At 45.0% G+C, this 14,131-nt stretch overlaps 1 protein-coding gene across 1 annotated transcript in view; it reads right to left on the reverse strand.

Annotated features, from left to right (window-relative positions):
- The window catches only part of LOC146798095 (cytochrome P450 2G1-like), an 899,064-nt gene that overhangs the window by 852,584 nt on the left and 32,349 nt on the right, over positions 1–14,131 (reverse strand). The window contains exon 2 of the mRNA XM_085625314.1: positions 5,047–5,209. Coding sequence (XP_085481440.1) covers positions 5,047–5,209 — 163 coding nt within the window. The remainder of the gene's footprint in view (positions 1–5,046; positions 5,210–14,131) is intronic.

The following is a 14,131-nucleotide window of genomic DNA, read 5'->3' on the forward strand; positions in this document are numbered from 1 at the left end:
GGGAATTGGCTGAGTAGCTCCTCCACTTGGTGAGTCTGTATTCTTCTTGCGAACGAGATCAGACCCAGGTCTTCGGCAGTGTGGCTGCTTAGAAGGGTGTCCGCTTCTCTGTCGATTAAGTGTATCGTCACCGTTACTTCTCGATCATCTGCCTTGATGGGCACTGTGATTTTCCCTTTTAGAGGCAGGGGTGTGTCGACTCCGTAAGCGTATATTCGTGTCTTGGACTGCCTTACCTCGGGCCGGGGCTTCAGCTGGCGGTACTGTTGCAGGCCCATGACGTTCACCGTGGCTCCGGTATCGATGACCGCCTGTATTTCCGTTCCTGCCACGTGGACGACACACGTCGGTTGTGGCCTGTAGCACAGCTAGAGTTCCCGCGTGAACGAGATGAGGTAGGCCTCTCCTTCCTCTTCGTCCGATGACTCTTCACTCGTGTCTTGGTACTTCTTCCCTTTTCTTTTTGGGTCTTCGGGTGGCCTCGCGTCCGTCACCGACAGATGCCTTACCGCCTTCGTCGGGGGTCGTCAGTCGAGACGAGAAGTGGTTCGGGTTCCCGCAGTTGGTGCACGTCTTCCCTTGTGCTGGGCAGTCTTTCGCTGCGTGTGGTTCATGCCCACATTACCCACACTTTTATTGGGACTTCTCTGTGTGCTGGTGACAAGTCGTGTGTTCTCGCCAGTACGAGCCAGTACGAGCATGTCCTCAAGTGCGATCTTCGGCTGCCGCAGAATGAGCCCTCTCAGCGTCTTGTCCTGGCATCTCTGTATTAGTTGCACCCGTATCTCCTTTGGCTGGTCGTCTTCGGTGCACGTGCTAGCGAGCTCGCGCAGTCGGGCATATAACGCGTCCATTGACTCCCCTTCTCTCTGCCGAGCCTGGCGTAGTTTGAAACGTTCAAAGTCAGGGTTCAGTTGGGGGTCAAAATGGCCGTTCAGGGCGGTTACTGCTGTGTCGAAATCATTCACTGCTCCGGTGTTGGGCAAGTGGTTGAACAGCTTGAATATCTCATCTCCTGCGTAGTGCAAGAGTAAGGACCGTTTAATAGTGTCATCGGTTTCCCTGGTCACGATGAAGTAGTTGTTGAGCCGTTCCATCCAGATCTTCCATCTGGGCGACGCTGTCGCGGGGTCTTCTAGTTCGCTGAATGGTGGCAGCACTCCCGATGCCGCGTGCTGGAATGGGGCGGGCGCCGGGGCTGGTGCTGGTGCCTGTGCGGCTCTCTGGGCATTATCGACCATTGTGTCGGGCGCGGTAGGTAACGGGTCTCTGCCTTGAGTTGTGGTGGTACTCCTGTGGCGTCTCGTGTGTGTGTGACGCTGCTGTGCGGCCAGCTGGGGTGTTGACCAGGCCCGTGGGTCTGTGCCACCTCGGGGCACTGGATATTGCGCACTGAGGCTAAGTGTAACCTCACCTGTGTCCTCCTGCAGTTACTTCAGTTGTGCTGTCTTTCCTGTGCCCAGGTGCCGTGTGTTAGGTGCCGTGCCCTCCTTTTTGACGGTTCTCCAGACCCCCTCTGCAGTGGGTGTGTCCCCTTATGCCTTGCGCGAGGCCCTTCCTGCGGTGCCTTGATTTGTGCTTGTTTTTAAGTCTTTTCCCCTGTTGTTTTGCGCGGCTCCCGTGTATTTTTCCCTTTGTACCTTAGTTTGTGCTTGTTTCGTTTTTTTCCTTTCTTCTTCGTCTGCCTTCAAACAGCCTCCGTGGTGCAGTGGGGCTTTCGTCAGTTGGATACAGGCAGGCTGGCCGTGCAGGGGCCACGCGCGGGCACAGCAGGCCGCGCAGAGGCGTATGCGCGGCCTCGTGTGGGCGAGACGGGCCAGCGCACATGCGCTCAGGAGCGGGAACTGGAAGCCGATGTCAGATAAGTTGACGGGGCTGCAATGCTGGGGTGTCGCGAGCTCCCACCCTCGTCGCCAGTGTGCTATCGGCTGGGCAGGTCTGCGGGGGTGGCCTCGTGGCGGCACTACGCGTGTGGAGCTAGCGCAAAACAGTACACCCATGCCAACAGGCTGTAGTTGGAGACCACGCCCCCGAGCGGGCGGCCCCTTTTATTTAGTCCCCGCGGGCCACGCCTGGCCCGCGGATGTGGTGTGACATCACAGCAAACCACTAGACTGTGGAATAATACATCTATGGCTGTCTTTGTTGTAATTGTAGTTGTTGAAAGAATACTGGGCACCAGTGCTTAGGTGCCTGCAAGTGAATCATTCCTCCGGCTCCTGGGAATTTTCTACTGCCAGTCTGATGGTTATACCACACGCGCCAATGGCATACAGACCTGCAGCGGGCCTGAAGCAAGTACTCTTCATTAATATGCATGTCTCTTTCAGCCCGATGACTCGAAGTTCCTTACATATTGGGAGCTATATACGCACCAGGAAGGCACTTTTTAAACAAAAATGAGGAGGCAGCAGGCACACTCACCATCTGGTCTGTCAGCATAACACTTGTGACTTTGTCTCCATCAGAGTTCAATGTTCACCTGCAGTCACCAGTCCTCCGTGACTCCTAAGCCAATCTATGTGCTGCTCCCTTGCGGTAAACTGCATGAGAGCAGCACGAAGATTGGCTGGGTTAGGGGCTGCCAATGCTCCTTTGGAGACTTGGGGGCTTTGGATTTAATCCACCCTGGGGCTCCTATCATTGCAGACAGGCAAGAGTTCAAGTGTGCATGTTGGGTTGGTCAGATCATGGCAACCATCCAACCATAAATGTGCGCTTAACCCCAAGGAGGCCCATCTGTTTGAGTGTCACACTCAACCGTTCAAGCTCCACCCCTACCCCCACCAATGTCGGATTCTGCCCACTCTCACCTGACTACTGCAAAACAGCAAATCTTCCCCAAGCTATGCCACGCACTTCTGCGGCTATTAAAATCATTTAAAAAGGAGCTCAGGTGGGAAGCAACACCCCCACGCCCCAATGAAGAAACCGCTGTTGCTACCCGTTTGGGTATGTAACTAAAAATGACTACGGTTAAAGATTTCCAGTTTTAATTTTCGTTCTGTATTTTTATTATATGATATTTATGAGGTGAGTTTAGAAATACATTTCTCATGCTGAGTTTTTTTTAAACTCACATTTCGATCAATTTTTGCCCAGACATTTATAAAGATGATTGGCAAATTTGACACTTCGCAGAATATACCTTTATACTATTTTTTATTACATCTGACAATATTTTACAGTTCAGTCATTCTTCTACCATCATTTGTGTGATAAGGAGGAATACTGGTTGAAAGAAATGTGGTTATTAGTTGTGAAGGATATGAATCCATAGCAAGAAATAGGTGAGCAACTATCTCTTTGCTGTGTACCAAGCACCCCATTATGGTGCTCAACTCTCAGGAGAGCAGTTCAAGGACTACTCAGAGGAGGTGGTGTGGGATAGTAGTCCCATAACACTTGATAGTCAACAATATCACTCAATGAATCATAATCCTGTCAGTGTTTTTTCTAACAAAAAGGAAAAGTAGTTTATCACGCACATGACAAAATACTATAATGATAGCAATCCCCTCACGTATATTAGATGCAATATCACAATATAAGAAAAAGTAATTTTAAATTGTGACCAGAATTCTGAGTGCAAACAATAACAAAGTTACTGACTACCAACTTGGGATGGTAACTGAATCATAAAATGGAAAGGGTCCTACTAGGATCGCTTCCTCTTTTTAAAATAAGGAAAGGCTTTTGTGGGAGAAGGCAGTCTTCAAGAGGACCCCTGTCAACTCTCAGAGTAGCTCAGAGTACTTTGTAAAGATAGAAAACTTTTTTCAAAAGCTCTGCTTCCTTTAAGGAAATCAGGAAGATTTAAAGAAAAAGTTTATATGGATAAATTGTGGTCTGCTGATCCTTTCTGTCCACCGTCCCTGTGACTGTATCAAAACGTTTTGAGTAGTAAATCTGCAATCTACCTAATAAATATTAGTTAGGTAGGCCAGATTGTGACCCTTTCTGATTCCTTATTTTGTTATCAATCTATTAGTACATAGGTTTGTCCACAAAATATGTTTCTGGTCAGCAAAAATTATAATAACCACAAATTGCAACCGTGTTTTGTGACCAGGAAAGTAATACGTCTGTCCAACAATTACTATAGAACTTACACAAGTGATTTAAAAGAGTCAGAAAAGCAAAGCAGGAGCTAGACATTCCACCTCGTAACATCTATTGATGGCCACAACGTATTGGTTTGTTTTATTTATGTTTTACGGTTTGGATATAGATTTAGGTAGCATCTTTTTTGACTCCCAACCAAACTCAAGCCAGTTTCTTTGTTTCCGACTAGAAATCCCACTCAAACATATCTAATTCCTTTTCGGAATCTAGGCAAACAAGTATGAGGGGAAGTCCCACATTTCTATGTCTAGATAGACAAATTAGAGTCACCTTATTTTTTTCTGTTTATTGCCCTCAGTGAGTACTCCATTTTAGTTGAATTTTGAAATAATTTCATATAACTTCTAATCCAGTGATACTCAAAGTACAACCCGGTGGCCGCATGCGGCCCTACTGACCTTTACATGCAGCCCCCTGGCCAGAAGTAGCACTGGGCGGCCGTTTACTCGACTCAGCACTTACATGAAAAACAAAAGTTAAATATACAGTAAAGACTTATTTAAAGGATAATTGCAGTTAGCGAAAGGAAGTAACTAGGCCCTTAACTTTAGGTACACCTTCATTTCTAAAGACAGCCACTAGATATACATGCTTTACTTTAACTACACCCACTTTACACCCGCAGCTGGCATCAGTGCGGCACTTAGTCACACCATAGATCAAAGTTTGCGGTCCATGGAAAAATGTTTGTGAGTACCCACGTTCTCATCAGTTTAACAGCATGAACCCAGCATGATTTACATATTATTGGGTTACATTTCTCCTTCAAAGAATTCACAAAAGCTGCTCTTCCCCCCCCACTCAGAATATACACACTGAATTATGACATCATTAAAGAGCAGTGTTAGTAAGTAATTCAGACACACCATTTTTCTCATTTTAAACATTAAACTAATTGAAATCTATGGGGAGACTACGTACTAGATTCATTGAAAATCCTGTCAAATATTGCTGTTTTTCCTCTTCCACTGAATTCTTCTCCATGATCCACCAGGGCTTCTTTGACGGCATCATATCCACAGAGCACCACGGTGGGGCGCGAGCCCAGATAGATAGTATAAACTGATCCATATTTTTCACTCCACTGCATTGGAAAGAGAAAAAAGACATGAGAGGATTTTACTGCATGACATTTCTAAGCATTTACGTTTAATTACAGCTCTGAATAAATCTACACCTTTTCATTTAACCCCTTCAGTGCCCATGACGAGCTGGACTCGTCATGGGCCGCGGTGGCGCTGTGCCCATGACGAGTCCAGCTCGTCATAGACCCCGCCCGCTAATTCAACGGCCGGCACAGGGCGGGGAAAGGGGCGGGCACTGAAGGGGTTAAAATGACAAGCACTGATGTTAAACCATATGTCTCTACTGTGCTTTCTCTTTGCCTCTTGAAACTTATAGGCAGCCTCTATTCTTGAGGTAGAAGAAGAATAGCTCAACTATAGTGCTTGAAGGAGGCAACATATATTGCTTTCTAAATATGTACAATTTGCTGGTTAAGCATTGGTAGGTCCTCCTATAATCTAAACACAAATAAGCATATTTGGAATAATTAGTCAGGGTGCACTTCTGGATTACTGCTAAATCCACAGCATATCCAAGAGCAGATAGTTCTGTTCTCTAATCCAAAAAGGCTCACATTTACTTAATCTTTATTATTCCATTTGTAAACTTTATTTCGATCAGATGATCATAAAAGTCGCATAAAATACATTTAAACAGCTGATAAAAGACATTAAAAAACAATTAATTTAAAATGGACCAGGACAGAATGTAAATAGCAGCAAGACATTATTTGAAACTAAGACGCTTGATCCACATTGCATGTAAAAAAACGTGAGACAGCGAAGACTACAACAGTTCTTGTATCACTAACTAAAATGCGATAGGCTTCAATACATCTTGTGAATCCTAGACTTTTACATAAAGGGATAAGCCAGTATTTCCTAGGGGCTCTATATGCGACACAAAGAAATAATACATGAATTAATGACTCAGTCGACCTTCCGCAAGCTGGGCAAGTTGTTTCTGTGTATTTTGACCAGTTCTTAGTGAAGTCCCTGAGTGGTAAGGTGCCCAACCTGAATTGAATGTATAATTTCCTCGCCAAAGGTGGGCACAATTCATTCAGGAAAGGCTCAAAGGTATACTGGTCTTTAATTGATAAAAATTGTCTTGAAAGACTGCCGAGTGTTTTACTTCCTTGTAGTACACTTAGCCTGTACTGTCTATATGCCTGCACCAGTTTTACACGAGGAAGGATCAAAGAAAATGCCTCAGGATTAGTCCAAAGTTCAGGCAAACCAATCTTGAAGCACATTTCCTCGATATAGACAAGCCAAGGAAACTTCTTAAAAGTGCATAGTGCTAGTATTGAGCTAAGGTCACGACAATAAGATCTTAGCTCCTCTGTGAGCCACACTCTTCGCTAATACGTTAAAGGACGTAGGCCAGCTTCCTCGTCTATTGGTCGAATTGCCAGATCAAGACGTAATGGGATTAGAGGGGTACTTTGCGGTAGTCCCAATAAGCTTAAGCTTTACACCATCACAAAGTTAGTCAAAGTAAGGCAAATCAACTCAAAGTGGCACATTGGTATTTACTTTCCAGCTCAAATGCTTCTTGACCACTCCTAATCGAGCTTGTGCAGCAATCACAGAATGGAGACAGCACTTATCACCACCACAGATGAGATATGCAGCCTTCTAGACTGAGGAGAACGGAACCCCTCATACTGCTGGTCCTCTCTGCAGCATTCCACACTGTGTCACACTACAGCCTTCTCAAAAGATTACACAATACAGGCACTCAAGGTCCAGTCCTCTAATGGAGATGCTCCTTCCTTGAGTTTACATGAGATCCGTTTCAGGATATTTAGAGCAACTGGCTGCACAATTTTGAACTGTCTGTAGTATTTTGGTTGTGGAAAGTGGGGCTCCTAGGTAAAGGGCATCAGCATAATCAAGTCATGAAAGGATCAATGTCTGTACTAGCAGCCTTCTGCCCACGAAAAGTAATAAGGGAAGGATTTTCCTGATCATCCTCAAAAGGCCATAACAGGTGGCTGCTACTTTCCGAGCTTGTTCCTTAAAATCCAGGTTAGAGTCAGGCACGACTCCTAGGCTTTTTATATGCTTTTTCGGGGCAGGAGGAGGGCCCAGACAGTTAGGCCAACAGGAATCTATATTGAGGGGGGCAGCGTTGCCAAGAAGCATAATCTATGTTTTTGTCCCATTAAGCTTCAAATATGAGGTGTCCATCCATCTGACCACTTTTTCTAGGCAGGAGGTTAGGGCCGGTCCAGAGTTGTCATTTTTATTCAGGGAAACAACTAATTGAGTGTCGTCCACATAAATAACGATCTGCACCCCAAACGGAATGACAATATGTGCCAGGGAGCTCAAGTAAACATTAAATAAGGTGGGAATATATAAGCTATATCAAAGCTACACCACTGTCCAAATGTATACAATCAAATCATGTTTTGTCCAGTCCGTTTTGAACAAATATATAAGGTTCCTGCTTTATTGATTTTTTCTTAAAAGAGCCACAGCCAACGTGTTTCGTTCTGCAAACAGAACTTCTTCAGGGCATTCCTCTATTACGTGAAACCATTAGGTAATTGATACGTGAGGTAGTGGCCTCTCACTTCAAAATTTACTTTGAAGATTATACTCTTATATCTCATCCATATATCTCGTTGTCGCGTTCCGGAACCACGGGCGGGAATTGGAACGCCAAGGTGTGAAGTTGGGCACACTGGCCCCTCTTCAAGATATGGTGTATGCTGTCTTCAATGTACATACTCAATTGAGAAATCAGAGTGACTATCATATCACAACACCACACCGGGTTCCGAATTGGTCTTTGTGCGAATACGAAAAGGTCCTCACGTAACGTCTTACTTAGAAGTGACGTCGAGATGTACGGATGAGATATAAGAGTATAATCTCCATCGGAAATATTGAAGTGAGAGACCACTACCTCACGTATCAATTACCTAATGGTTTTGCGTAATAGAGAAACGCCCTGAAGAAGCTCTGTTTGTAGAACAAAACGCGTTGGCTGTGGCTCTTTTAAGAAAAAATCAATAAAGCAGGGACCTTATATATTTTATCAAAGCAGACTGGACAAAACATGATTTGTTTGTATACATTTGGAAAGTGGTGCTGCTTTGATATAGCTTATATGTACGATTGACCCTGAGGGGAAGGGTGGTGCCTTTGGACAGAGGGCATTTTTGAAGTTTACACACAGAATTGATTTGTATCTCACAGAGTATTGGTATATCCTCTGAGGTTGGTGCCTAACGCAGGCGAGTGGGTCCACTGTCCAGTTTAGGTGTTTAAATAAGGTGGAACTTAATGCAGATCCCTGAGGAACTCCACATATGAGAGGCACTTGTTTGGACATGGTTTCATCCTCAAAGACTGAGAAGACTCTGTTTTCTAAAAACGACTGCAACCATTTAAGTGCCATTTCTGTCACTCCTACATCTTTGAGTCTGCTAATCAAGAGCGAATGGTTTACTGTGTTGAAGGCTGCGCTCAGGTCTAATAAAATAATTGCCGCACTGTTTTAGCTGTCAAGAATTTTTCTGGTTTCCTCCACTACCGACAGGAGTGCGGTTTCAGTACCCTGCTGTGATCTGAAACCTGTCTGTGAGGGATGAAGCAGGTTGTTATTTTCCAGGAAACCTGAAAGGGATGAGTTGACATGCTTCTCATCAATTTCACTGATACCTGGCAGCAAAGATATAGGTCGGGATTTTGCCCAGTCTTCCGGGTCCAGGTTAGTTTGTTTAACAGAGCCTTGGCCATCGCCTATTTCCACAGCAGATGCACAATTCCTGTGAGAAGGGAGGCATTAATCAGATCTAATATGATTGGAGAGATGGTCTTACTAATCCTATTTAGAATGGTGGGCAGAGCTGGATCAATTGGTGAACCAGATTTAAGATGATTCAAGATCTTTTTTTAGGAGATTTGGTCCAATGGGGGAAATTTCTCCAATAGGTCCTGTTCCTTTATTGAATCAGTTGAAGGTACCAACTGCAGACCTCTTTCCAAAGGGAAGGACATATAGATGGTTTGTATTTTAGCAGAGACAAATTCTGCTAATTGGTTACATCGCAGTTGAGGATTATCTGCAGTCTGTAAAGGGGCCAGGGGGGTCAAGAGTGATTTTGCAATAAGGAAACTTTTGCACGGGGAGTTTACAGTGATGTAATTCTGTCTTGATAATAGCAGCTTTGTGCAGATTTTATTTCTGACTTATAGTGTTTTATGGCTTCTCTATATTTAACTTTATTGCCGAGTGAGAAGTCCTTTCTCCACTTTCTTTCCAATATTTTGCACTATTGTTCAAGTTACCGGAGTCCGGGGGAGTACCAAGAGTTTCTGTTAGTTCCAGTTTTATATATATTTCTTTTTTGGGAAGGATGGTGTTAAGCGAGGACTCTAACCAACTATTAAATATATAATTTGCGATAATGGGATTTGGGTGGAGAATTGGCCTTGTGGTTTCCAATTTGGTCTCCCATGAATCCCACGTAAGTTTAGACCAGGTACGGATGAGCTTTTTAGTTTCCTTCACAGGTGGACTTATTTCCCGCATAACACAAGTAAATGGGAGCAGGAAATGGTCAGACCATGGCAGTGGAGTAGGTTGAGAGGTAACCAAAGTTTGAATGTTTGAAAAAATAGGGTCAAGTAAGTGGATTTGTTGTGTGTTGGGCCTAGGACTTTTTGATTAAGCTGGAAAGCCGCTAACCCTTCAACAAGATCTGATATTTGAGGGAGGTGAGAATTATCAAAATGCATATTAAAGTCTCCCAATACAGTAAAATTGGACAGGGAACTTGCAAAGTTGGCTACAATCTCTGGCATTGACTGACACAATTGGCCATCAGTCCCTGGGGGACGATATATTAAGATACCTGACAAGGTAGAAACATGGGGTCCCCGGATGGAAAACAGGATACTTTCACAGTCAGGTATGGGATTAGTGTTGATGCGGCATTTAAAATCATCCTTATGGATAATGGCAATACCCCCTCCCCGACCAACATCTCGGTCTAGCCTCTGTATTGCATAATTAGGTGGAAGGGCTCACACAGTTGCATAGTCCAACTCTTTGTTCAACCAAGTTTCCGTGAGGAATAAGATATCAGGTTTTTCCTCTTGTAACAGGATGTGAATTTCTAGAGCGTGTTTGGGAAGGAAGCGACAATTAAGTAGAAGCATTTTAAGCTCCCTTTTCTCCAATGGGGTATCAGACCTGCGCACAGAGGAGCAGATTTTATAACCACAGCTAAAACATTGTAAAACGTTATGTTCAGGAAGTATAGAGTGCCTAAACTTACTTTTGGGCTTCTCTCTAAGAAGTTTGAGCTGCTCAGAGGTATAACAGAGCCTTCCGTTATTGGAACCGGCAGGGTACTGGCCCCTGGTCTAGTTCGGGCGTGGACGGGCGCAGACGGGCTTGACTTAGGCACGCACGCTGCGCGCATCCGCTGCGCAGTCGCGTCATCGGCTCCTAATGAGGCCGACTGTGCGTGACAACATCAAGGGGCTCTAACGCGCCTGGGTTAAAGTGCTAGAGTATTAAACTGAGAAGGAAGAAGCCTCCCCCTGCAGCATTGAACACAGCTCCGTGAATCTACCCAGTGCAAGTATGTAAACACAGTTTTTTGAAAACAGTTTCTCAAGCAATATTAAAAGCAATGTTTAAAAGAAATGAATTAGCTATTCCTAAGCAGGGCACTCACCGCTATTCAAGTGCTTGCCCTGTCAATGTCAATGTCGGTAAATGCGCTCCTGCGCGATCCCATCATCGGCTCCTAATGAGGCCGAATGTGTGTGATGACGTCAAGGAGCTCTAGCGCGCCTGGGCTAAAGTGCTAGAGTGCTAACCTGAGAAGGAAGTAGCCTCCCCCTGGAGAATTGAACACAGCTCAGTTAATCTACCCTGTGCAAGTATGCAAACACAGTTTTTTAAAAACAGATTCTCAAGCAATATTAAAAGCAATGTTTATTAATTAGCACTTCCTAAGCAGGGCGCTCACCGCTATACAAGTTCTTGCCCTGTCAATGTCAACGTAGGTAAATGCGCTCCTGCGCGGTCGCGTCATCGGCTCCTAGTGAGGCCGACTGTGCATGATGATGTCAAGGAGCTCTAGCGCGCCTGGGCTAAAGTGCTAGAGTGCTAACCTGAGAAGGAAGTAGCCTCCCCCTGGAGAATTGAACACAGCTCAGTTAATCTACCCTGTGCAAGTATGCAAACACAGTTTTTTAAAAACAGATTCTCAAGCAATATTAAAAGCAATGTTTATTAATTAGCACTTCCTAAGCAGGGCGCTCACCGCTATACAAGTTCTTGCCCTGTCAATGTCAACGTAGGTAAATGCGCTCCTGCGCGGTCGCGTCATCGGCTCCTAGTGAGGCCGACTGTGCATGATGATGTCAAGGAGCTCTAGCGCGCCTGGGCTAAAGTGCTAGAGTGCTAACCTGAGAAGGAAGTAGCCTCCCCCTGGAGCATTGAACACAGCTCTGTGAATCTACCCAGTGCAAGTATGTAAACACAGTTTTTTAAAAACAGTTTCTCAAGAAATGTTAAAAGCAATGTTTAAAAGAAATTAATTAGCAATTCCTAAGCAGGGCGCTCGCCTCTATTCAAGTGCTTGCCCTGTCAATGTCAATGTCGGTAAATGCGCTCCTGCGCAGTCGCGTCATCGGCTCCTAATGAGGCTGACTGTGCGTGATGACGTCAAGGAGCTCTAGCGCGCCTGGTCTAAAGTGCTAGAATGCTAACCTGAGAAGGAAGTAGCCTCCCCCTGGAGCGTCGAACGCAGCTCTGTTTATCTACCCAGTGCAAGTATGTAAATACAGTTTCTTAAAAACAGTTTCTCAAGAAATGTTAAAAGCAATGTTTAAAAGAAATGTATTAGTAATTCCTAAGCAGGGCGCTCGTCTCTATACAAGTGCTTGCTCTGTCAATGGCAATGTCGGTAAATGCGCTCCTGCGCAGTCGCGTCATCGGCTCCTCATGAGGCCGACTGTGCGTGATGACGTCAAGGAGCGCTAGCGCGCCTGGGCTAAAGTGCTAGAATGCTAACCGGAGAAGGAAGTAGCCACCCCCTGGAGCATTGAACACAGCTCCGTGAATCTACCCTGTGCAAGTATGCAAACACAGTTTTTTAAAACAGTTTCTCAAGCAATGTTAAAAGCAATGTTTAGTTATTAGCAATTCCTAAGCAGGGCGCTCGCCTCTATACAAGTTCTTGCCCTGTCAATGTCAATGTTTGTAAATGCGCTCCTGCGCGGTCGCGTCATTGGCTCCAAATGAGGCCGACTGTGTGTGATGACGTCAAGGAGCTCTAGCGCGCCTGGGCTAAAGTGCTAGAGTGCTAACCTGAGAAGCAAGTAGACTCCCCCTGGAGCATTGAACACAGCTCTGTGAATCTACCCAATGCAAGTATGTAAACACATTTTTTTAAAACAGTTTCTCAAGAAATGTTAAAAGCAATGTTTAAAAGAAATTAATTAGCAATTCCTAAGCAGGGCTCTCGCCGCTATACAAGTTCTTGCCCTGTCAATGTCAACGTTGGTAAATGCGCTCCTGCGCGGTCGCGTCATCGGCTCCTAGTGAGGCCGACTGTGCATGATGATGTCAAGGAGTTCTAGCGCGCCTGGGCTAAAGTGCTAGAGTGCTAACCTGAGAAGGAAGTAGCCTCCCCCTGGAGCATTGAACACAGCTCTGTGAATCTACCCAATGCAAGTATGTAAACACATTTTTTTTAAAACAGTTTCTCAAGAAATGTTAAAAGCAATGTTTAAAAGAAATTAATTAGCAATTCCTAAGCAGGGCGCTCGCCTCTATACAAGTGCTTGCCCTGTCAATGTCAATGTCGGTAAATGCGCTCCTGCGCAGTCGCGTCATCGGCTCCTAATGAGGCCGACTGTGCGTGATGACGTCAAGGAGCTCTAGCGGGCCTGGGCTAAAGTGCTAGAGTGCTAACCTGAGAAGGAAGTAGCCACCCCCTGGAGCACTGAACACACCCTCCGTGAATCTACCCAGTGCAAGTATGTAAACACAGTTTTTTAAAACAGTTTCTCAAGCACTGTTAAAAGCAATGTTTAAAAGAAATGAATTAGCAATTCCTAAGCAGGGTGCTCGCTGCTATGCAAGTGCTTGCCCTGTCAATGTCAATGTTGGTAAATGCAATCAACTGTCGAATTTGTAAACCAATGGCCTCTGCTTTAGAGACTGATATTGTAGGGGCTACAGGACAGGTCAAGGCCCACGAGGCCCCATTAATTGATGTCCAGTGGATCTGGAATATCAAGGGAATTGTCAAAGGCAAAACATTCTGCAGGTCTTAGTCGTGGTGGAAGGTAAAGAAGGATTCGACATGAGACTATTTGTTGTGAAGCTGTTTCAAAAAGCCTTCCCTTAACTGGTGGGTTGGAACTGGACCCAAGAGATTTAGCAAGGTCATAGAGTTCCCCTGGTTCAGAAGCAGTCCAAAATGGCCACAAATAAGCCAAAGGCAATTGTTGTGTTAATGGGAAATTATCTATTAAGACAGGCAATCTATGAGAAAGCAAGACCTGATGCTAGGAGAACTGTGGGGGACTGCACCTTTTTGGTCAAACCTAACTTTTGCCTCATTACCGTGAAGCGACGAATGCATCTATGCTAGTTATTCAGACCATTTCAGGACAAGGGGGCGCAGGTTTTTTTGTTAAATCCAGCATGCTTGAAGGTGGTCCGGAATAACAAAATACGGGTGTTCACATCTGAAATCAAAGCAAAAGAATATATGGTGGATTTGCATAAATAACAGGGAAAAGAATGGCAATTGAGGGGGGGGGGGGCAGGCTGTCATAATACCGCTGTGGCTTAACGTATTAGCAAAATGTATACTTGGTGGATCAAACCTGAACAATATTAGTGAATCAGATAATTTGGTGGTTGTGTACATCATGTTTTCTTCTTTCAAATA

The sequence above is a fragment of the Triturus cristatus genome, chromosome 9 (genome assembly GCF_964204655.1).
Source record: "Triturus cristatus chromosome 9, aTriCri1.1, whole genome shotgun sequence".
In the NCBI taxonomy this organism is placed as follows: domain Eukaryota; kingdom Metazoa; phylum Chordata; class Amphibia; order Caudata; family Salamandridae; genus Triturus; species Triturus cristatus.